General features: G+C 42.1%; 1 protein-coding gene across 4 annotated transcripts in view; it reads left to right on the top strand.

The window, feature by feature from the left end:
* The window catches only part of CLSTN1 (calsyntenin 1), a 392368-nt gene that overhangs the window by 237131 nt on the left and 129371 nt on the right, over positions 1-25866 (top strand). For 2 of the 4 annotated variants that reach the window (XM_069241167.1, XM_069241166.1), the window contains 3 exons: positions 6671-6792; positions 16720-16882; positions 25083-25133. In XM_069241167.1, the coding sequence (XP_069097268.1) occupies positions 6671-6792; positions 16720-16882; positions 25083-25133 (336 nt within the window). The remainder of the gene's footprint in view (positions 1-6670; positions 6793-16719; positions 16883-25082; positions 25134-25866) is intronic. The other 2 variants (XM_069241170.1, XM_069241168.1) reach the window with 1 other exon arrangement.

Genomic DNA, 25866 nt, shown 5'->3' with positions numbered 1-25866 from the left:
AGGGGTTTATTCTCTATATTTCCTTATTCCCAAAAAACACAAGACACTAAGACCAATTCTAGATCTCAGGACATTAAACCTCTTCATCAAATCAGAACAGGATGTAGTTCATTTACTAAAACATGGAGAATACATGGCAACATTAGATCTAAAAGATGCGTATTTCCATATAACCATCCATCCATCTCACAGAAAATACCTCAGGTTTTTCATACAAGGCAATCACTATCAATTCAAAGTACTGCCCTTCGGGATAACAGCACCCAGAGTATTTACAAAATGCCTCGCTGTAGTAGCAGCTCATATAAGGAGACATCACATGAACGTATTCCCATATCTCACTGATTGGTTAATAAAAGCCAACACTCGACACCGGTGTCAAAATCACACACAGTATGTGACACATACCCTACACAAACTAGGCTTCTCTGTAATCTCATTTGCAACCATCCCAACTACAACAATACTTGGGAGCAACACTCAACACACAAAAAGCAATTGCCACTCCAAGCCCACAAAGAGTTCAGTCGTTTCAAAATATAAGATCAAGCACACAACCAAACCAACAATACACGGTAAGGTTTGTGATTAAACTACTAGGCATGATGTCCTCATGCATAGCTATTGTCCCAAACGCAAGGCTACACTTGCGGCCTTTACAGAAGTGCCTAGCAAAACAATGGACGCAGGCACTGGGTCAACTCCAAGATCTAGTGTTGATAGACTGCCAAACACACTCTTCGTTTCAATGGTGGAACCCTGTAAATTTAAACAAATGGTGTCCTTTTCAAGACCCAGTGCCTCATGCCATTATCACAACAGACGCTTCCATGATTGGGTGGGGAACACACCTCAACAATCACAGCATACAAGATCAATGGGACAATCAACAAAAACTACTGCACATAAATCACTTGGAACTGCTAGCGGTATTTCTAACATTAAAAGCGTTTCAGCCACTTCTAGTCCACAACGACATTCTTGTCAAGACAGACAATATGACAACAATGTATTATCTAAACAAACAAGGGGGAACACACTTGTCACAGCTGTGTCTCTTAGCACAAAAAATTTGGCATTGGGCAATTCACAACAACATTCGTCTGATAGCACAATACATATCAGGCATTCAAAATCAGTTGGCCGACAATCTCAGTCGAGATCAACAGCAAACTCACGAATGGGAAATACATCCCCAGATTCTACAAGATCACTTCTACCGCTAGGGGACACCAAACATAGATCTATTTGAAACAAAACAAAACGCAAAATGCCAAAACTTCGCGTCCAGGTACCCACACCCTCAGTCCAAGTGCAATGCTCTATGGATCAGCTGGTCAGGGATATTTGCTTACGCTTTTCCCCCTCTCCCGCGCATTCCTTATCTGGTCAATAAACTGAGTCAAAACAAACTCAAACTAATACTCATAGCACCAACGTGGGCTCGCCAGCCGTGGTACACCACACTGTTGGACCTATCTGTGGTACCTCACATCAAACTACCAAACAGACCAGATCTGTTAACACAACACAAACAACAGATCAGACACCTGAATCCAGCATCGCTCAACCTAGCAATCTGGCTCCTGAAGTCTTAGAATTTGGATATCTAAACCTTTCTAAAGAATGTATGGAGGTCATTAAACAAGCAAGAAAACCCACAACCAGACATTGTTACGCTAACAAATGGAAAAGATTTGTTTGTTACTGCCAGGCTAATCAGATTACGCCACTAGACGCCTCTACACAAAACATTGTAAGTTATTTACTACACTTACAAAAGTCCAATCTAGCCTTCTCTTCCATTAAAATCCATCTCACTGCAATATATGCTTATCTGCAGATAAAACATACAAAATCGCTTTTTAGAATCCCAGTTATTAAAGCCTTTATGGAAGGACTAAAAAGAATCATACCCCCAAGGACACCACCAGTGCCTTCGTGGAATCTTAATATTGTGTTAACGCGACTCATGGGCCCACCATTTGAACTCCTGTATTCTTGTCAAATCCAATTTTTTACTTGGAAAGTAGCCTTTCTAATAGCCATCACTTCACTTAGAGTTAGCGAAATACAGGCATTTACTATTCAAGAACCCTTTATACAAATACATAAACATAAGGTGGTTCTCCGTACAAATCCACAATTCTTACCAAAAGTCATATCACCGTTTCATCTAAACCAAACGGTAGAACTCCCAGTCTTCTTCCCACAGCCAGACTCAGTAGCAGAAAGGGCATTACATACGTTAGATATAAAAAGAGCGCTAATGTATTACATTGACAGAACAAAACAATTTCGTAAAACGAAACCATTGTTCATAGCTTTCCAAAAACCACTTGCAGGTAACCCTATATCCAAACAGGGCATTGCCAGATGGATAGTCAAATGCATACAAACCTGTTACCAAAAAGCTAAAAGAGAATTACCCATTACTCCAAGGGCACACTCCACTAGGAAAAAAGGCGCCTCAATGGCTTTTCTTGGTAATATACCAGTGACAGAGATTTGTAAGGCAGCCACTTGGTCTACACCTCATACATTTACTAAGCATTACTATGTAGATGTGTTAGCAGCACAACAAGCCACAGTAGGACAGGCTGTACTAAGAACATTTTTTCAGACAACTTCAACTCCGACAGGCTAACCACCGCTTTTGGGGAGATTACTGCTTTGTAGTCTATGTACAGCATATGTATCTGCAGCTACACATGCCATCAAACGGAAAATGTCACTTACCCAGTGTACATCTGTTCGTGGCATGTTGCGCTGCAGATTCACATGCGCCCTCCCACCTCCCCGGGAGCCTGTAGCCGTTTTAGTTGCATTAAAATTGTAAATAATTTTGACTTAAATACGATATGTACATACACATTTATTTACTCCATTGCATGGGTACCTCTAGTATCCTTTTTTTAACAACTCCTACCTCACCCTCTGCGGGGAAAACAATCTAAGATGGAGTCAACGCCCATGCGCAATGGAGCCGAAAGGGAGGAGTCTCTCGGTCCCGTGACTCAAAAGGACTTCTTAGAAGAAAAACAACTTGTAACACTCCGAGCCCAACACTAGATGGCAGGAACAGTGCGCAGCATGTGAATCTGCAGCGGAACATGCCACGAACAGATGTACACTGGGTAAGTGACATTTTCCATAAATATCTATATATATATATAGATATATATAGATATATATATATATATATATAGATATAGATATATATATATAGATATATAGATATATAACACATATATAATACATATATATAAATAAATGGTGGATTGGATTGAGCAAAGCAATGGAGAGCGAGAGCAACACTTGATAGAAGTAAATGAGAGAGACTGCAGTGGTTGGCATAGAAGGATAAGCACACAAGGGAGGAGCCAAAACACGGAGTGCGGTTGTGTGTGGAAGGGGGATGTGAAGCGAGAAAGAGCAAACAGCATGGTGATGATTTTTTCGTGGATTGGGGGTGAGAGAGAGCTGGAAAAAAAAAAAACTTTCCTTCACATAGAGTGTTAACCAAGTTTGGCTACATAGTCGGGATAGAGGCACTAAATGCAGTCCTTGTGTGCATCTTCAAAATGAAGCCTCTTTTTTTTCCCCACAGGTTTTGCAGGCTCTAAAAAGGCTCTTATTTTTCTTGTCTGACATGTCGAATTTTGATAAAATATAACTCCCTTAGGCCAGGGAAAAGATGACACCTTACTTGCTGAAGAAATCTTCCTTCTTTTGAAGAAAAACTGTAGAGATAGACGTTTCTGGAGATTTGACTGAGCAGAGCTTAATGGAGACTCCCTAGCACGATGTTTGGTAGAAAATCTGAGGGAATGGAGCTTCTCACAGGAGGGTTCTAGAGGGAGGGGAAGCCTGATTGGCTGGGACTTGCTTTGGTCCTTTTTACTCATAGAGACAAGGATAGGCTTCTAAAGTGAAAACCTTTGGGTATTTTATTTTTCATTGCAGTTGCTTCTATATTGCTGTTTTGATGTACCGGGGCTTCCATTTCGACGATGGGGAATGATTCAAGCATGTGAATCTATGAAAGATTCCAATACTGGAGAACTACAATTACAGGTAGGTAACTAACTAATTTTCTTGTGCTCCAGAGGAGGGACAACGACATGATGGACAAAGTCCTTGAAATACGACTTAAGCAAATGTGAGGGATAAAGCCAACTGATGCTAAGCAATGGATGTGCTGTAATACCTTGGAAGCACAGAGACAAAAGATAACGATCTTTCACAGAATTCTAAATTGCCTTCCATCACACAGTAATAATCTGGACTCCTGCACTACAAGCATTGTGAAAAGACTCTTTAACCTACAAGACATTTAACATACATTATAGAAAACGTAACAAATAACAGTAGGCTTGTTTTAAAAAGCACCTGGCACTGTAGTGCAAATTTGAAATAGAGCAAGCAAATATAAGGTATTCAGCGGATTCTTTAAAGTGCATAGTATTCAAGTAGATCTTCTGATGTCAACTGCAGACATTGTCATGGCTTGCTGATTAGTGGAGCTGGTTTACAAGTAGATTAATTACTGCCCACTTTCTCCTCTTGTCTGCCATAGTGCACTTTTGTATCCTACTGGTGCCCCTACTGTTTTACTTTATTGTATTTACATTCTAAAACTAAAGTTTACCATAAGGTGGCTTGTTGCCTCCGAAAAAAAGACTCTTGGCACTTGTCTATTACCCCTCCCCCCAATTGTTTGGGAAAGAATATGTTCTTCCAACTCTGCTAGAAAGTCACTGTCTGCTATATAAATGGATGCCACCATCCTTGTGCAAGAGTATTCCTCTGTTTGAGAATTTAGCAACACCTGGTGCAGGTGGTTTAGAACCCACTAACTTCACTGTGGGCTGGCTGCGATTCACTGTATTGCACCTCATGCTTTGAGAAGACTGTTTGGAGAAATGGATTTTTGCAGGTTTTTACCCCCACCTATTGTCCCCACTTTATGATGACTTAAGTGGTGATTTTTCGACTCTGTAGTGCACTGGGCCATGCCATCAAGGCCCCAGTTATTGTGCCCCCCCCCACTCCTCAAGTACTTGTACCGTTGGCTAATGCCTGGTTGGCTTTGGTAATTTATCTACCTAGCGCTAGTACGTTAAATGTCACTAGTGGATTGCAGCACTTAATTGTGCACCATTACAGTGATAAAGATGAAACATGACTCTAGGCCTACCACTGCAGCCTAGTTGGACAGCATTAAAACTGCCAACTCGACATGGAAAAATAAAACCTTTTGCCAGGTTAGAATCTTCCCTTTTAATATCAGTAAGCCACCCATAGAGAAGGTAGCCCACCAGGCAGAGTGCTTAGTATTAAAAAGTTGGACATCTTCCTTTGGTGGTTAACCTGCTGCTGCTGGTATTCAGAGAGGGGATGATGCACTAAATACTGAACTGCATACGAGGTACATTACCTGTGCCCACTTGTGGAAGAGAGGTCCACATGTACAAAGGACTGTAGAAGTGAGTCCAAAAGCTAATGGGCTAGCCTCCTGTTAATCCTCTGTACCACCAAAAGCAAAGGAAGGAAGTAAGGCATTTCTGGAGAGCTAAGCTGCCGAGGAACGCTTGAACACCGAAATGCCTGCTGGACGACTTGAGTCCTAACCATCTCACGGTGTCCCTATGTCCGTTGGAGCCATAGTCAAAGTGGACACTGGTCTTCAAAAAGAAAAATGTAATTACCTGTTAGCAACTGCTAAGACTGATGTAACTAGGAGACTAGTGGCAACTGGGCGATACTTCTGTATCGTGGGTGATTGAGTCATGAGGCCAGAGATGACTACTGATGCTCGTGGGTACCAGGGTAGCACCAAGAACATTCACTGCATCTCTTCAGGATCCTATATCCTGAGCGTTAGGCTACTTCTTGGCTGGACTTGGTAAAGGAGAAAAGTGCACTGAGGACCACAAGACTACTGGACCTGGAAAGTAACTGCCTCCCTCAACTTTAGTGGTCCCTGTGACTGGCTCTCAAACTATTACAGCTCGTCCAAATAAAGAGAAGTAGCTGTTCTAGCCACTTAAAATGATTTACTGCATTTTCTAAAAGAGAACTATGCTGATTTACTTACCTCCGGTATTGCTCAATATATTTTTGTCCTTTTGGTGTCTACTATAAGATAAAAATATAACCTATTTTTTAAAATTAGTGGCAGATTTTTATTATGTTGTTTCTTACTTATTTTTTGTTTTAGTACTTCTAAATGTGGTTTGCTTGTTATTTGATTAAACCTGTCTACTCTGTGCTACACCTACTTAGGACTGAGCTAAGAGTTTATTAGGAAATCTAACTGGACCGGCTCAAGATTGTGACATCATTACATGGTGAGGTCTGACAACCACTCTACATCATAATTCACGTTCCCACAGACTGATGACAGGAGCGGTTAGTGCAGACCTAAAAGTTCCAGTATTTATATATTCCATTCATTAATATCTTTATAGATTCATATGCTGTTTTGAATTATCGTAATAGGGTCCCTTATGGGACATGTGCTTTTCTATTTACTGTTAGTCTTAATATTTACATAATTTGGGGGCAGTAAAGATGCGACATAAACATTTTACGAGCACCCTTTGTTTGCTAAACTATTTTGTATTCCTTTCCTAGTAGATTGAAAACAATTTTCTATTCATTGCAGATATGAACCGACATCGCCTTTCACTATTTGTGCACAACTGCAGGCTTGTTTTTCTGTTCCGCCAAGATCCGTCAGAAGAAAAGACTTCAAAACCTGCAGAGTTCCACTGGAACCTGGACCAGGTGAGTGCACCTCCCTTTCCTCCTCCACCACCGCCCTCTAGACCACCCTTATTGTGATTAAGCATCTTCCACAGGGAATTTCTGTTCTCGCTGTCTTGCTATGGTTATTTGAGGTTTCTTAAACACACATCTACCCACTGCCTCTCTTTTGGTGGGCACATCAGTCTGATGGATGGAGTAGCTGAAATCTAATTACGGAGAAAAACGAGAGCCAGAAAATAAAGCCTTATGTGGTGGTGGTGGTGCTGCTGCTGCTTCTTTGAGCATTAATTTTCAAATTTGCAGTCTTAGACTAATGTAATCCTCTGGGTTGTGAATTAGCAATTACTTTTAATTCTCCAGCATAATCTTCTTTGTAGATGGACAAGTGTTGAAAGTTTATTTATTTACATTTAGGGTGGTTGTGTTCTTTCACAGAGGACTGTCCTTAGCTTGTGATTATGAAGAGTACTTAACATTCATAAGAAATAATTTTGCTGTTTAAAAAAACAAAAAAAACTTTTTTTAGTCTTGGATCTCACCTCAATGTACGAATTATTTCCATTTGCCAAATTTTAAATCCTCAGAAACCAAGTTTTATTAAAACTGCTTAATACAGTAACTTAACCACCTTGTTAAGGCACGTCTGCTTTAAGCATCTTAGCTTTAGCTATCAAGATGCATAGACTTTAAAACCCAACACTTAAAAGCCTTCTTCAGATTTTTACCACCTATTGTGTAAATGGGAGACTGAGCAAGAAAAGCACAAAAGATCTCTTTTTAGATAATGTAGAACCTATGGGCTCTAGAAGTCCTGTACTCACAAATATCACATTCCTCTGAAATGTGCTGGTAAGAGGTTCTCATTAAGTTAATCTTAAAGATAGATGAGGAGTTTAGTGTTCTCCATCCTCGGATCTTCATATGTAGCTGTTTGAAATGTGGAAAACCACTCAGTAAAATAACTTTTGGAGGCATGTCTTTCTAAACACATCATTAACTTTAATGACCTGCCTTATAAATGCACATTTTCTTCCAATACAATCAGGATCTCTGGGCTTGGGGAATTATTTTTTATTCTGGTATTTCAAACAAGAAAAGGTATTACCTAGATCTGATAGAGACTTCTAGACGCAGATTACTACCCTTGAATTTCCCAGGCGTCACACTAGATCTGGAAGGTTTTTCGTCAACAGTACCCCTATGCGCAGCTCGTCTTCCGATCAGCGCTGGCTGGTGCAGAAAGAAAAGCACTAAGTGTGCCTGGATGGTACCTAAATAGGTACCGCAATGTCACTTATGGCACGGACAACATGGATGACAGACGTGGAGCCAGTCAAAGCCACCTACTGGCCTGCAGGGGTACTGCTCATGAAAAATGTTCCGAATCAAGTCTGGCGCCCAGGAAATTCAAAGGTAGCGATCTTTGGCTAGATATAGTCCCAACTCTTGAAAGGCATAACCCGAAGGTAAGTACCTTGTTTGTTAATTACACTTTCTCCAGTATTGGATCTTTCATAGATTCACATGCTTGAATCATCCCCGTCGTCGAGGTGGGAGCCTCACGGTAAACTTAAATATATAAAAAGCAGAAAGTCAGTAAAAGTAAAACCAGTAGGCCCTAGTAAGCCTCATAGGGTATTTTACAGTCTATCCACTTTGTTTTGTGAAAAGACCCAAACTTGAGTATCAACCAATCAGGATTCAGCCCCTCCCAAACACTCCCAACAGAGGCTGAATTCCCTCAGATTTTCTACCGCATGTCGTGTGAAGGGAGTCCCCCTGAGCTCTGCTCAGTTTTTTTCCTATTTTCTGACTGAAGATTGTTTTTTCTCTCAGGAAACTAGTTACAACTTTACTATGTCTGAAAAGGCAAAGAAGGGTCTGTTCAGAGACTGTGACAACTGTGGGAAGAAGAGACTACATATTGATGACCCCCACAAGAAGTGTATTTACTGCCTTCATCCAGACCATAAGGTGAGAGACTGCAAAATCTGTCGCACCTTTAGTCAAAAAACCCTCAAAGACCGAGAGGGTAGACTTCTCTTATGGCTGCAAAAACAGAAAGCCTTAGAGCATCCTTCATCAGACAGCGAAGAGTCACCACAAACTTCTCGCCCTCAGAAAAGAACAGGTGAGAGAGATAGAGGTGCGGATGAACCACCAAGAAAAATGCACAAAAAGACAAAACAAGTCTTAACAGAAGAGGCAGTTAAACATGGACCAAAAAAGGTTCATTCAGAACCTACTACGCCGTTAGACAGGGATGGTTTCTTTGAGGTGCTTTTCCGGTGTGTCACCACAAAAAGAGCCAGAACAACTCTTTTCGGTGAAAAAACAACCGTCGACGACCGCCCCGTCGACACAGTGTCGACGGTAACAGCGACCACGGTATTGTCGACGTTCACAACACCATCCTCACCGATGATTATGACGTCGTCGCCGTTGTCATCGACGACGATTATTACTGCAAAAATCTTCAAAAGAGCTTCGTCGGCAACCACAGCGTCGACAGCGGAGGCCTCCTGGGTTCACAAATCATCCAGGGCACTCCCATCTACGCAAGATACGTCGGCGAAGCGACCGTCGTCGGTAAAATACCCGTCGACGAAGGGACCGTCGACTAAGGACCCATTGACAAAGACGCAGTCATGGACGGAAGCGTCGACGACAGTACCGTCGACGACAGTACCGTCGACGAGGGAATCGTCGACGAGGGAACCGTCGACGATGGAACCGACTATCACCACAGCATTAACAGTTTACAAACCTTTGGACATTTCACCAGATCATTCCTCATACCATCATGAGGACTCCACCAGATTCTTACCCCTTTCCCTTATTAATATAGGGGACAAGCCATCTGACATTTTGCCGATGCATACATCACCAAGTAAAGTGCTGCCATACCCACCGCAACATCTTTTAGACGATGATGATGATGAGGATCAAGGAATGTTTGGGGCAGCTAGTAGCCCGTCCCAACTAAATGTCAAATGTCAAGAGTTTGATGAAGAAGAGGATCAACATTACCAGCATAGTTATGCTTCAACATCTTATCCACAGGCAAACCAACCATCGCCACTAGCTATGCCTAGCACATTAGTGACAGATTTACAACATATGTTGAAGGATTACTATAAAAGGTTCCCACCGTCAACTCAGTCCACGCCACCTAGACCTCAAAGTTACCAGCAAGCTCAAACTACTAATGTTTCCGAAAAGCCACAGGCTAGTAGACCTGTAACTAGCCAAGCTCCGGAAGCTTACCTCTCGTCGGACGACGAAAGGGAAGAGGGCGAGCTAGCAGATTCAGCGGCTAGTGAATGGGACGATTATCTCGTTCCCACACCATCTCCACCTCCAGCAGCTCCAGTGGATTCTCCTCCAGAAGACATAGGAGGTTTCCATAATATCATAGAGAGAGCGGCGAAACGTTTTGGCCTGGCAATTGTTTCCCATGAAACTGAGTGTTTTTTGTATGACTTTAAAGAGCCATCAAAGAGATCTGTAAGAGCCATACCGATTGTGGATTTCTTATGGCAGGAGGGTTTGAAGGCAATGAAAAACCCGGCAACAGTGCCTTCACAAATGCCAAGGCTAGAGAAAAAATACAAGGCCCCAGATGATTCTCCGGCCTGTTTAGTCTCACAGCCGAAACCTGACTCGGTTATATCACAGGCGGCTCAACGACGATCCAAAAACCCCTCTACGCCTATTGCGTCTCCCCCAGACAAAGAGGGAAGGAGACTAGACAATATCGGTAAGAAATTCTCCTCGGTTGCTGCAGTAACGGTCAAGGCGGCCAATTCCCTCGCCATCCTGGGAAGGTACGATCGCCAGATGTGGGCAGACATGTCCGCTTTTGTAGATTCACTGCGAGAAGATCTCAAGGTGGAAGCTAAAAAGGTCTTGCAGGAGGGAGAAAGGGTCTCCGCAGAGATAATAGACAGTTCAATAGATATTTCCCTCACTGGCTTTCGACAATTAGCTGGAGCAGCAGTCCTGCGCAGACAAGGGTGGCTTAAAGCTACTTCATTCAGACCAGAAGTCCAGACTCGTGTTCTCGACATGCCCTTCGATGGAGAGAGTTTGTTTGGCAAACATGTCGACGACATGCTGCAGGCTATCAAGACGGATACCGATACAGCAAAATCCCTAGGTACCCTGCAGTATAAAAAACTACCTTTTCGTGGAGCAAGGGGTAGAGGTAATTACTCCTTTCGAGGTGGATACCAACAATACAGGTCACAATATCCATCTTCCTCCACAGGACCAGGACATCAGCACCATCAACAACAGCAGCATTATCGATTACCACCAGCCGCAGCTTACAAACATCCGGCTAGAGGAAGAGGAGCTGCCCGGGGAAGAGATACAGGCAGAAAGCAATGACCAGCGGATAATCTCAACACCTCCCCAATCAATATTGAAGGTCGGAGGTCTCATCAATTCTTATTTCCCCAAGTGGAAGGCTATAACATCGGACAGATGGGTACTAGATGTAGTGACCAGAGGTCATACTCTGGAATTCATGCAAACACCACCGAGTGTCCCTCCATCGGGTACACCGCCTCCGAGGTTGAACCAACTTCTCAGGGAAGTAAGAATAATGCTAACAAAAGGAGCAATAGAACCAGTCCCTTTATCTCAAAAGAACAAAGGATTCTACTCCCGGTTTTTCCTTCTAAAGAAACCCTCGGAGACTGGCGCCCCATCCTGGACTTGAGAGCACTAAACAAGTTTCTAAAGAAACAATCGTTCAGGATGGTAACGTTGCAGGATGTCCTGCGTCTCTTAAACACGGGAGATTGGATGGCATCCCTAGACCTCCAGGATGCTTATTTTCATATCCCCATATATCGCAAACATCGCAAATTTTTAAGGTTCAGGGTAGGAAGTATGCACCTCCAATTCCGGGTTCTACCATTCGGTCTCAAATCAGCCCCCAGAATCTTCACAAAAATGTTAGCTCCAGTAGCAGCACATCTTCGCCAGTCAGGTATCCAGGTCTTCCCTTACCTGGACGACTGGCTTATAAAGGCACCCTCAAAATTCCAAGTAACAAATCATATTTCCTATTGCCTTCAATTGTTACACAGCCTGGGGTTTGTAGTCAACTACCAGAAATCTCAGATATACCCCAAACAAGAATTGAGTTTCTTGGGAGCAATTTTGGACACAGTACGCAGCAAAGCGTACCCATCACACGAGAGGAAACAAAAGTTAACCTCTTTGGCAGACAACCTATCCAGAAAAAAGTTCGTTTCAGTCCGCATCTACAAATCATTGCTCGGAATGATATCATCGTGCATTCCGCTAGTCCCAGATTGCAGGCTCCATATGCGACCCCTGCAAGAACAATTGGACATACAATGGACACAGGTCCACGGCTCCTTCAAAGACAAGATTCGCATAACGCCCCTAATGAAGAACACTATGAGGTGGTGGGCGACTCCAACCAATTTCTCAAAAGGGCTGTCTTTTCTTCTTCAAACACCAAGTTACATAGTAACAACGGATGCCTCTCTCGAAGGATGGGGTGCACACTGCCAGGACCTGCAAATCAGCGGAATCTGGAATCAGCAAGAGAGCCAGCTCCACATCAATTATCTAGAACTCAAAGCAATACACTTAGCTCTAAAAGCTTTCTTGCCAAAGATACAATGTTCAAGCGTCTTAATCCGGACGGACAACATGACCAGCATGTTTTATCTAAACAAGCAAGGAGGCACAAGATCCCTACAACTCTCGCAGCTAGCCCAACAAATTTGGACATGGGCCATCAAACACAATATTTCACTCAAAGCGGAGCATGTGCCAGGACAGATCAATGTTCTAGCAGACACCCTGAGCAGGACAGTAATTCCTTATCACGAGTGGGAGCTAGACCAGAAAACTCTCAATGGCCTGTTTCTATTATGGGGCAAACCAAACTTAGACCTATTTGCCACTCTCGAGAACAAGAAATGCCAGTTCCACGCAAGTTGGCTTCCCCAAAAAGATTCGTGGGGGAATGCGTTTTCGATGAGATGGTCAGGAGTTTATGCCTACGCTTTTCCTCCGATCCCGCTTATTCCGAGAGTCATCAGAAAAATGAAGACGGAGGGGTGTCGACTTCTACTCATAGCTCCCAGATGGCCCAGACAAATATGGTATACGGAGCTCCTCATGCTCTCCGAACGACCACATCTACCACTCAGACAGAGTCCGACTCTTTTAACGATGCACCAGGGACAAGTCACACACCCACATCCGTCGTCTCTTCATTTGTCGGCTTGGCTCCTGAACACAATGAATACTTAAATCTCAAAATTTCCCCAGAGTGTAGAGACATCTTAGCAAAAGCTAGAGCTGACACTACCAACAAAACCTATAGACTTAAATGGAAACGGTTTTGTGTTTGGTGTGCAGCGGAAAATATACATCCTTTATCTTCTACTCCGGAACAGATACTTCCATATCTCCTGCTCCTGGCAAAATCAGGACTTGCATATTCTTCCATACGGGTACATCTGGCAGCAATTTCCAGATACCGCAGATCACCAGACAGACTCTCTTTGTGTTCCACAAGAATTGTCAAACAATTTATGAAGGGCCTTTTTCGGGTCTTCCCGCCAATTAGGAAACCTCCGCCTCTATGGTCATTGAATGTTGTGTTGATGCAGCTCATGAAAGCTCCTTTTGAGCCGATCCACAAAGCTGACCTAAAATTCCTCGCATGGAAAACAGCGTTAATGTTAGCTCTTACTTCGGCAAAAAGAGTCAGTGACATTCAGGCGTTCACTATCAAACAGCCGTTCCTCCAGTTTACAAACTCAGGTGTTATCCTGCGGACAAATCCTAAATTAATTCCGAAAGTTCCCTCAACATTTCATTTAAATGAACCAGTCATCTTAAAAACCTTTTTTCCAAATCCGCAAACAGTGGCGGAAAAAACATTACATTCTCTCGATATTAAAAGATGTTTAAAGTTTTATCTACAGAAAACTCAGGCCATCCGCCAGTCGGATCAATTATTTGTAGCATTCGGCGGAACAAAAAAGGGACACGCGGTGTCCAAACAGACTTTAGCAAGATGGATTGGCCTGGCGATTCAGTTCTGCCATTCAAAAGCAGGAAAGCCGCTCCACACCAGGGTGAGAGCCCACTCTACAAGATCGGTAGCCACTTCAGCTGCACTCTTTGCAGGTGTACCACTACATAGCATCTGTAGAGCAGCGACATGGTCCAGCCAACACACATTTACAAGACATTACTGTCTAGAGGAGACTAACCAGGTCGATACAGCAGTGGGACAAGCAGTGCTGAGGCATCTATTTCGTTAAGGTGAGCCTCTTACACATCCCACCACCACACTCGAGGTATGGTCATTAATGGTTCATTTTCTTATTCTGTGTTAACGTGTCGTATTCTCCATAATAATAGCATAAATTGTGTCAGGATTTCTTGCCACACACCTTTTATTGCTCTTATATTCGGATGTTTATGAATATAAATATAATTATATGTAAGTGCATATTTAAAACTGAACTAATATGAATCACATCACGTATAGAATTACGATGGAATTACAGTCAATGTAATTCAGTAAGTAAGAAAACATTACTGCTCGTTACTCTGATTCAAGCATGTGAATCTATGAAAGATCCAATACTGGAGAAGAAAATTAGTTACTTACCTGTAACTGCAGTTCTCCAGTATTGGTATCTTTCATAGATTCACATGCGACCCACCCTCCTCCCCTCAGAGGCTCCCCTATCATACAGATATTAAACTTCACACTCCTACTAGAAAATCTGAGGGAATTCAGCCTCTGTTGGGAGTGTTTGGGAGGGGCTGAATCCTGATTGGTTGATACTCAAGTTTGGGTCTTTTCACAAAACAAAGTGGATAGACTGTAAAATACCCTATGAGGCCTACTAGGGCCTACTGGTTTTACTTTTACTGACTTACTGCTTTTTATATATTTAAGTTTACCGTGAGGCTCCCACCTCGACGACGGGGATGATTCAAGCATGTGAATCTATGAAAGATACCAATACTGGAGAACTGCAGTTACAGGTAAGTAACTAATTTTCTTGCTCAACATCATAGGGTGCATTCCCTCTTTTCAGTTTTTTCTTATTTAGGGCACCATATGTCAATTTTTGCTGACAATTGGAAGCTGGTTTGTCTTATTTATGAAGTGTGCTTACTTTGAGATGTAGAAATTTAAAAAGGAAAAAATAAATCCTTATTTTAATAAATTACTTGCCCCAGGCAAGTGCATGATTGGGAAACTGTCCTCCCATTTAAAGCTGAACTGCCAACATATGGAGTTTCTATCTCTTGTAGCCCATTATGTATGACTGTAGTTGGGGTGGCTCCATGTTCCCTGGTTATACACCCAAATATGCCTTCCTACGGCGTTAGATCATGTCATAGTGGATTGACTATGGTTTAATGGTGGCCCTTTCCCATCAGTATCTATGCACAACTGTAGCAAAGCTTATTAAGATTGATGTTATGTGATTTGCAAGGTAAAAGCTGTTTTCATGAACATGGCCTTTGCCTTTCTACAGTTCCTATTTTATCGTAGTAGAATTTTTGGACTCTGGAGGAGACAGCACTGTCCAGAGATTTTCTTTGTGCCTAATTGAGCACTGCTCTTTGGTTGGATGGATTCCTATATATCCATGCAGAGGTTTGAAATTTGAGCTTCTTATTTGTCTGTTTTCTGTTTTGACAGCTGAGCCATAGTGGTGTCCATAGAGCAAGGCATAATTTTCAAGAAACTAGCATTGCTCTTGTAGTAGTACTGCTACTGTATCAAGCAGTGGAAAAATGAAGACTGCAATTTGTAACCAGTTTTAACTAACCCTAGGGCCTCATTACGAGTGTGATGGTCCGAGGACCAACACACTTGGGGTGACAGTCGGACCGCTGCACTCCAGGCAGTCCGACTGCTCCATTACAACCCTAGTGGGCGGACCTGCCAGAGGACTGCTGTCTCTGCCAGGAAACGTAGTTACCAATGGCTAGACAGCGGTCAGAGTTGTACTCAGCCAGGGCGACGCTGAACTCAGTGCTGATTGCAACTCTGCTTTCCATGGAAAAGCTAGCGGAAAGCTAGTGCTGGGGGCCACAGGCATGGGCAGTGCAACGGGTCCTGCCCAGCACCATTGGAATGCTTTGCAGGCAGTGTACATTCTGATGGTGCTGGTGTGCTACAGTATTGGTCTTGCCTCCCCTAAGGGAGCCGAGGCCAATACTGTAGCACTGTAACCTCGTAATATAATGTTCCAGCCGGTCAGCCCAGCAGGAACGTTGTAATATGTTCGGGATGGCATCCCCCTGTGAGTTTGGCGGTCAGCTTGTCCGACCGCCAAACTCCTAATGATCATAATTTTTTGCACTCTATATTGGGTACTCAAATCTGTGTTTGCAAGCTTAAAGATAAAACAATGGATACAGAGTCCACGAGGTAACACCTGCAACAGTTGGGATGGCAGCAGATATGGTTTCTGCTTAATGATCTTTATGGCTAAGCAGTACAGAATGACATCTCTGTACAGCCACAGACAAGTCTTAAAGTGCAGTGTTTCTTTATAGTTGTATTTGTGTAATATTGCTATCTAAAGATAGAAGAGGGAGTTACCTCATAAGGAATATCGTTACAGATTCTTTGGGAGGGTTGTGAAACATAATGAAATAGGAAGATGGGAGAATAAAGATTGATTTGCCTCGAATATTTTGTGCACCTGCCAGATGGGTCCTCTTCCTTGTCCTCAGATACAAGGCGATATTCTTAGTTGTAGCTATGGATATACCGACATGACAGTGCACAAACTGTTACCATTGCTATTTATAGACTTCAGCAATAGGCCTTGTTTTAAATCTCCTGCTTTCAAAAGGAAACAGAAATGTGTTACTGCTGGCATTTAATAAAGTTTTTCTTCTTTACAGGTTTGCGATAAGGAATGGCACCATTATGTCCTGAATGTGGAATTTCCTACTGTTGCGCTTTATGTTGATGGCATTGCGTATGACCCCTTAATGGTAACTGAAGATTACCCCCTCCATTCTTCGCACATTGAGCCACAGATGGTGGTTGGTGCTTGTTGGCAAGGTAACGAGCCACGTTTTGATGTACTCCTCACAGTCACCCCCACCCCTGTTTTCTCTCTCCTCCTTTGATGCATCCCTGCGATTTCCTTGAAGTTCACAGCGCTTTGTAAGAGCAGTGATTAATCTGCTGCCCACGTCTTTGCTTCTTGTGTGCTTGTCCATTCTCACCACCTTTGTTTCTCAGATAATATTTTCTTGTATCCATTTTGTTTACTTGACCTCACTGAGGAAAGAGCGTGTGTACTTTTTTCTTTCATTATATTATTTATTAAATTATATTTCATTTATTAGGTTGAAGTCTTTAGCATTGTTGTTAGTGCTCTAAAAGCAGTGTTTTAACCTTTTGACTTGAATGGAAACCCACTGAATCACTACAAGAAGCATGGAACCCTCACCTAGGTAGTTTTTACAGTTTGAATTTCAAATTATACACAAATACCGAACCACACAGTTGAAACAAATGCACATATTATGATTTTTTTTTAATTTTTATTCACAACCACAAAATTTGCAAAAACCTATTTTTTCAATTTTTGCCTGGAGCATTTCAAAATGTAGTTTTATTGATAAATGATGAAGTAATATGGCAGATAGTAGCATATCAGTTGGTCTTTTTTGCACCTAATGAATGCTCTCTTTTTGTTGGTACATACCAGTACTTCATTTGAGGCGATGAGTCTGCACTAGATTCTGTTTGCTTTATTTGTGTTGCTCCCATAAATCAAGATAATTATAACTAAATTTTTAGCCTTGAATTTGTAATTTGCTTATGGAGATTTTTTAAAGAAAAAAAAATGTTTAATTTTTTACATATATATTCTTTGTTAATGTGCTAATATTTGTTAGTTTTCTAAACCATTGCAACCCCCTGATTATCCCTTGCAGGCTCACAGGTGTCCACTACCTCAGCTTAAGAAACACTGCTCTAAAGAATGCTGTTTTTGAATATGTTGGTTGCATTCTATTTTATCAAGCATCCTCCTCTCAATGTTCAGTAAATCATACAAAGGATTTATAAATGGATTCAGGTTAAACATGGTGTGGAGTGTTGAATTTTATTAATGTACAATGTTTTTGTCTTCAGTTTATACTAGCAGACTTCTGAAAGGAGGTCTACTCTCCAATTTGGGGCCTCTTAATGTTTATAAACTAACCGCATCGTCTTTTATTTTCTGTTTGTAAAATACTGATGATTTTACAGCTATTCATACATAAGAAGCATCATAAATTAAAAGCAAAAGCATTGAAAAATATGTGGGCAAGTCTATAAAAATAGATTACTTGTTCCATTACGTTTCAGAGGCAGTTGGTTCTAAGATACAACAATGCTTTGCACCAAGGATGCTTCTGGAGCAGGGCATCATGTCTTATAGGACATTGTTTTATCTGTTGTTTTACTTTTTATGGGTTTTTTTCTCACACTGTCTTCCTGCTTTTTCTCCCATCTTCCAACTCAAATACTGTTCTGTGGCAGGATTCTTCCCCCATTGATGTCTCCAAACACTATAGCATCTTTGTTGGTGTTAAATTGCGAATTATGTCAATTTAATGTGCATTTTAAAGAGCAAGGAAGCCTATGTAAAGACAGCGTTTTTAGATTTTGTTTCTAATCGTATTCATTTTTAATCTTCCCTTTTAAAAACAAAGAGTGGTAGATGGGGCAGATAGCCATTACTCTTGAAGATTTGAGGCAGTTAATTGTTTTGCTCTGTGGAGCAACAAACCCTTGAATTTATTTGCTTTATAAGACATCAGATGTCTGCTGACTCTCGCTGCTTTTTTGCTAAAATAGGAAAAATGAAATAATTCTTGATGAGTCTTTTTTGGCTGTTTTGTTAATAGCTGTGCCAGCCATCTTAGACTACTTGAAAGGATGAAAAGAGAATTTGGGTGTAAAAAAAAGGGGACTGATGGCGCTCAGGAAACTAATTGGCCAAAAATATCCTTAGGGGTTACCTACACAAGGGAAAACACCCCTCCCTTAAAGGTTCCAAGAACCCAACAAAGATAAGCAAAATGTGAGGTCCCCCCTCGTTCTTCTATCTTTTTTAAAATGTAGCAAAGTTATCTATTTAACAGTCAACCAGGTCAAAATTCAAGTGAGTAAAGTTCAAGAGAACACAATCATGAATATCACGCCAGTCTTTATCAAGTTCAATTCTATCCAAGATTTATTTGATCACATCTTCTGATAATCAATATCTTTCATGAAGATACATCTTGAGCCATACACATTGAGCCAACACGTGTTTCGTCTTGGGATAGTCCTTTTGTCCCCAACGACTTCTTCAGGGCTCTAAATTGTGAATACATAGTTTGTATTAGAAACCAAAATGCTCAAACCAAATAATACGTAGAGTCAAATTTAAAATATCCTTAAGAGAAAAAAGAGAGACAGTAAACACCAGATGGTGTGAGAGGAATAGTGATTCACCTGATTATCAAGCCTTTAAATGATCAATTCTAAACACCAAATAACAAATAACCAAACATCACCTAAAGCACACCCTCATTGGTGCTCTATCAGGTTAACCTATAATGATGGTCACAGTGCTACCAATCACCAGAATAAAATTAAAACATACAAGAGAAACAAAAGGTGAAACCTATGTATGTGATGACATGAACCACTTCTTAGTACCCACACAAAATAATCTATGTATATGCAATACAGAATAAATTCAAAAAGCAAAAAAACATCATTTGTCAATGTATAGTTAAAGTTAATTCAACCATATATACTTACAATCTCATATACTCTTGAGTAATTTAAAGTATCCGTATTTTGACTATGTAGTACATCTGAACGGTATACCTATTAAATCAATGAACAACATCCAACATGACTACATAAGTAACCAAAAGCCCAATTTGAAAGTCCAAATTAAGTTAAAACAAATCGTGAGTCTTACATCTAGTTCCTCGAATCTTAGAAGCTCATGAATTTTTGATGGCCGTATACTTCAAGGCTAAAGAGAAATATATATATTATATTTTAATTTTTGTAGTCCCCAAGTCTATAATCACCATTAATCAAAGTTCAAGATTTACAACTCCAGTAATCCAGATACAATCTCTCCAGAGTCCTTACCTCCTAAAGTTGTAAACAAAACAAAATTGGTATTCTCATGATAAGTAAACGCTATATTGCGAGTGCGCTCCCGCGCGTCTCGCTTCTACACATATTTAAGTAAGTTTACGGCGTTCCTGTTAACGAACGAACCAAATGCGTTGTATCTAAAAATAGAACACGTTACGTCCCGAGCACGCAAATGCGCGTCTCGTGTCTACAGTAGTACTGGAAAGGATGAACTAGTTTGTATGATCTGTGTTTCAGACACTTCAGTGAGCAGTTCAGACAAAACTGTAGCAAGGAATGGGGACTCTCACAAACCTAATCTCCTGATTTCTACTTGTTATCCCTGTCTTATGAATTTGGCGGTGCAGACTCAGTTTAGTTAACATCTGCAGCTTAATTTGGTGCAGGTAGTTACTACAGTAGAGTTTCACATATATTCCTTTCCTTTTCCAATTAGAGACCCCAATAGAAATTTCATTTGCTCCATTGTACATAATGGACACTTTGTGATTCCTCTCATAACCTCCATACTATATATGCCTGGCCTTGCTGTAGTCCAGATAAGTACACCAGGGTGAGTAAAATCACACATCATAGCAGGACACCCATATAATTGCTCATCGTTTAAGAGAAAATGACCCTGGATGACAGCTGTTATGTGCACTTTAAAAAAGAACTCTGATCTTAGTCTTACCTGTGCCATTGGGGTATGGAGATTTTGGAAGAGGTCCTGAATCGCCACATCTCTCTGGTCCATGTCCTGTAGTGAGAACAAAGAAATAAATATTAAGTAGACAGGCATGTCCCAACACAAATGAAAAGAAAGATATTTAATCATTTGGGACCACTGAAAGACCTAGTCCTAACTTGGGACCATGCCAAATAATCTCTTAGTTGTCCACCTCCACGAGTAGGGCCCTGGACTTCCTACAAAAAAGATTAATTATAATCTGCTAACGAAAATTCATACACACATTCTCTCTATGTAGTTCTAGAGGTTTGATAATTATGCAGTAATTCAACAGGTGTTAAGCCATCTCGTGGTTTGTTCGCCTAAGTCTTTCTGAACTTGTCAGGCATAGTTAACATCGCTTGAGTCTCCCCCAAAAAGAGACTCAGGTCTTCCATAGAAAATGTCCGCTTTTGCTGAACGGTCACGTCCTTACTCTTACCAATTCTGGACTTCGAATCTTGAGTACAGAGAAATTGTTTCCTCACCTTAACCTCACAAATGTAAAGTTTTGGGATTATTTATACCTAGAAATGATTAAATCTAAACTTTGTGAGAGCAGATAATAGGTCTTATAACCTTGGCATGGAACTTCATTGGCTTTGAGGCTAGCTTAAATGAGTTCTGCTCTTCAAAAATAAGAAAACAAAAAAATCTCTGTCAAAACCTGCTTATAAACCCACGATCACGATAGTAGCTAAAGTATTGGAACCCAACTTTTGGAGTGGTAATTCTTTAGACTTGTAGGATCAGACATTCAACTCCTTCATTTAACCTAGTTTTCACAAGTACACAGTGGTTTTCTTATTTGTTCCGTCATTTTTACTAGATTGTTTATATTTTTTACAAGCAACACATTATTTGTCTGTTTCATTAAGTAAACCTTACTCCGTTAAAATTACAAGGTTACAGTTAAATAATTTCTTTATCTTTTACTTTGATTTTATTTAAGCACTGACAATCCCAAAATCTTTAACACTTGATGCAAATGTCACAGGCTAGTTTCTCTGGTATATTTCCTTTAGATTAAGACAGTTTGCATAAGCAAAGCACATACTAAGTAGTCCCTTAAAGCTTTAATCAAACTTAGTAATGTAGCTGAACTGTAAGTGTAAGGAAATGCCTCCTTGGCATGGTTAACCCCTGACTTTTTGCCTTTGCTGATAACAAGTTATGATTTGAAAGTGTGCTGAGGCCTGCTAACCAGGCCCCAGCACCAGTGTTCTTTCCCTACAAATGTACCTTTGTCTCCATAATTGGCACACCCTGACATCCAGGTAAGTCCCTTGTAACTGGTACCCCTGGTACCAAGGGCCCTGATGCCAGGGAAGGTCTCTAAGGGCTGCAGCATGTCTTATGCCACCCTGGGGACCCTTTACTCAGCACAGACACACTGCTTGCCAGGTTGTGTGTGTGCTGGTGGGGAGAAAATGACTAAGTCGACATGGCACTTCCCTCAGGGTGCCATGCCAACCTCACACTGCCTATGGTATAGATAAGTCACCCCTCTAGCAGGCCTTACAGTCCTAAGGCAGGGTGCACTATACCATAGGTGAGGGCATAGGTGCATGAGCACTATGCCCCTTCAGTGTCTAAGCAAAACCTTAGACATTGTAATTGCAGGGTAGCCATAAGAGTATATGGTCTGGGATTCTCTCATACATGAACTCCACAGCACCATAATGGCTACACTGAAAACTGGGAAGTTTGGTATCAAACTTCTCAGCACAATAAATGCACACTGTTGCCAGTGTACATTTTATTGTGAAATACACCCCAGAGGGCATCTTAGAGATGCCCCCTGAAAACATACCTGCCTTCCAGTGTGAGCTGACTAGTTTTACCAGCCTGCTACACACCAGACATGTTGCTGGCCACATGGGGAGAGTACCTTTGTCACTCTGTGGCTAGTAACAAAGCCTGTACTGGGTGGAAGTGCTTCTCACCTCCCCCTGCAGGAACTGTAACACCTGGCGGTGGGCCTCAAAGGCTCACCCCCTTTGTTACAGCGCCACAGGGCATTCCAGCTAGTGGAGATGCCCGCCCCCTCCGGCCACGGACCCACTTTTGGCAGCAAGGCTGGAGGAGATAATGAGAAAAACCAGGAGGAGTCAGTGGCCAGTCAGGACAACCCCTAAGGTGTCCTGAGGTGACTCTGACTTTTAGGATTCCCCCAATAGGATTAGGGATGTGCCCCCCTCCCCTCAGGGAGGAGGCACAAAGAGGGTGTAGCCATCCTCAGGGCTAGTGGCCATTAGCTACTAACCCCCCAGACCTAAACACACCCCTAAATTGAGTATTTAGGGGCTCCCAGAACCGAGGAAGATAGATTCCTGCCACCTGAAGACGAAGAAGGACTGCTGACCAGAAGCCGTGCAGAGAAGACGGAGACACCAACTGCTTTGGCCCCAGCCCTATCGCCTGTCTCCCCACTTCAAGAAAAACTGCAACAGCAACGTGTTCCCGAGGGTCCAGCGACCTCTGAAGCCTCAGAGGACTACCCTGCATCTAAAAGGACCAAGAACTCCAGAGGACAGCGGCCCTGTTCCACAAAGACTGCAACTTTGTAACAAAGAAGCAACTTTTAAAGACAACACGTTTCCCGCCGGAAGCGTGAGACTTTCCACTCTGCACCCGACGCCCCCGGCTCGACCTGCGGAGAACCAACACTACAGGGAGGACTCCCCGGCGACTGCGACCCTGTGAGTAGCCAGAGTTGACCCCCCTGAGCTCCCCCAGCGACGCCTGCAGAGGGAATCCAGAGGCTCCCCCTGACCACGACTGCCTGCTTCAAAGAACCTGACGCCTGGTAAAGACACTGCACCCGCAGCCCCCAAGACCTGAGAGATCCGACCTCCAGTGCAGAAGCGACCCCCAGGTGGCCCTCTCCCTTGCCCAGGTGGTGGCTACCCCGAGGAGCTCCCCCCTTGCCTGCCTGCTTCACTGAAGAGACCCTTGGGTCTCCCATTGAAACCTATTACAAACCCGACGCCTGTTTGCACTCTGCACCAGGCCGCCCCGTGCCGCTGAGGGTGTACTTTTTGTGCTGACTTGTGTCCCCCCTGGTGCCCTACAAAGCCCCCCTCCTCTGCCCTCCGAAGACGCGGGTACTTACCTGCTGGCAGACTGGAACCTGGGCACCCCCTTCTCCATTGAAGCCTATGCGTTTTGGGCACCACTTTGACCTCTGCACCTGACCAGCCCTGAGCTGCTGGTGTGGTAACTTTGGGGTTGCCCTGAATCCCCAACGGTGGGCTACCTTGGACCCAACTTTGAACCCTGTAGGTGGTTTACTTACCTGCAAAATTAACAAATACTCACCCCCCCCAGGAACTGTTGAAATTTGCACTGTCTAGTTTTAAAATAGCTTATTTCCATTTTTGCCAAAACTGTACATGATATTTTGCTGATTCAAAGTTCCTATGATACCTAAGTGAAGTACCTTTCATTTGAAGTATTGATTGTAAATCTTGAACCTGTGGTTCTTAAAATAAACTAAGAACATATATTTTTCTACATAAAAACCTATTGGCCTGGAATTGTCTTTTGAGTGTGTGTTCCTCATTTATTGCCTGTGTGTGTACAACAAATGCTTAACACTACCCTCTGATAAGCCTACTGCTCGACCACACTACCACAAAATAGAGCATTAGAATTATCTCTTTTTGCCACTATCTTACCTCTAAGGGGAACCCTTGGACTCTGTGCATGCTATTTTTTTTAAGATTGATGCATTGGCCTTTAATGCCTTTGAGCCTCTTACTGGATTGATAGTATCTTGAATTAAAGCATTATGTAAAAGCAGATAATCTCCCATTCCAGAAAGTACACCTGCATTTACTTATTTAATGAAAGGGTAGTTAGTGGCTTTGCAGAGGCCTGCATGGTTAACTCCATGTGCCTTCTGTAAACCTCACTCCAAGTAACTTGTTTACTTCAGGTTACACTGCCTCCACCTCTGCCGCCTCCTCTGTGTTGAAATGGATTCTCTCTAGCTATGATTAGGAGAGCATTAAATACGTGAATCAAAAAGGTATGTGGTGATCCCAGCACATGATTTCTTCTGTTCACAGTATTACTAGTCACTGTGTGTGGGCTAACGGGCGTGTTAATGTTTTATATTAACAGTGGTGTGTCAAGGTAGGTAGCTCTCATAATGATTTTTGTATCTTTGTGCTTGCGTTATGGTTATTTGTTAAAACTGCCATGGAGAAGATATGTTTATCCCTGCCCTTACTTCCTTCACGTTCATCACAGGAGAGAATCCACGGGCTAATAATTTGTGACTCCCCATTAAAGTAACTTTTCCTGTTTTGGTAATGTGTTTGTCTGAAAAGTCCTTAACCACTTGGCTCCTCCCCCTTTTTGTCCCTTTTCTTGCTTCCTCCACAGAAATCGCAGGAAATGAGACCTCTCCTGAGTTGATGACTGAGTCCTCTTCAGGTTGCTGGAGTTCTGCTCCCTGACTTTTTTCTGTTTTGATTTTTGAAAGATGCCTCACATTTTATTTTTCATTTATGCATGTGTTGCAGCTTTTGCATTCTGACCATTGTCACAGTTCAGATTTTCTTTTAGGCATGCCCTTGCATTGTGAACTGTTCAGCTCCTGTTCCTTCTGGCTATACTTCTATTCCTGTTGGGTCTTAAGCACTTTCTCACCCACGGAAAGTTCAGTGTTGCAAAGAACCACTGTCTTGCTGTGATAAATGTGAATGTTCTCTTAGTTTATACAGTGTTTTACAAATAATTCAAGGGGTCCGCCTGAGAGTCCGTTTAAAATAATTTGCTGTCTTTAAGCGATGTATCACCTCCTTTTTAAAATTCTAAATTATGAAAAGCCCTCAAATTATTGAATCCTTAAATAAGCAACAGCTCAGGTCAACCGTCCATAGCATGCCCTATAATTAATGAACAACTTAAAAAACGTACAACCGTTAAACATAGTAACTGAGGAACTGCAAAAATAACAATGTTGGACAAACTTGGTAAAGACTAAAACCTTTTAGAATAGGGATGATAAAATCTCTCCTTGGTTTCTCATAATATTTGCAAAACATTGCATAATGGAAGTTATCTTGGGGAGACACAAGGTCGCAGCCACAAGTACCTACATTTTTGTTTCACCCCACTGTTTTGGATTGGCTAATAACTGGTGTACTAAGTCCATTCTAATCCT

This window comes from Pleurodeles waltl, chromosome 6 (genome assembly GCF_031143425.1).
Source record: "Pleurodeles waltl isolate 20211129_DDA chromosome 6, aPleWal1.hap1.20221129, whole genome shotgun sequence".
Taxonomy (NCBI): Eukaryota; Metazoa; Chordata; class Amphibia; order Caudata; family Salamandridae; genus Pleurodeles; species Pleurodeles waltl.
This window is presented reverse-complemented; position numbering and strand designations above follow the sequence as displayed.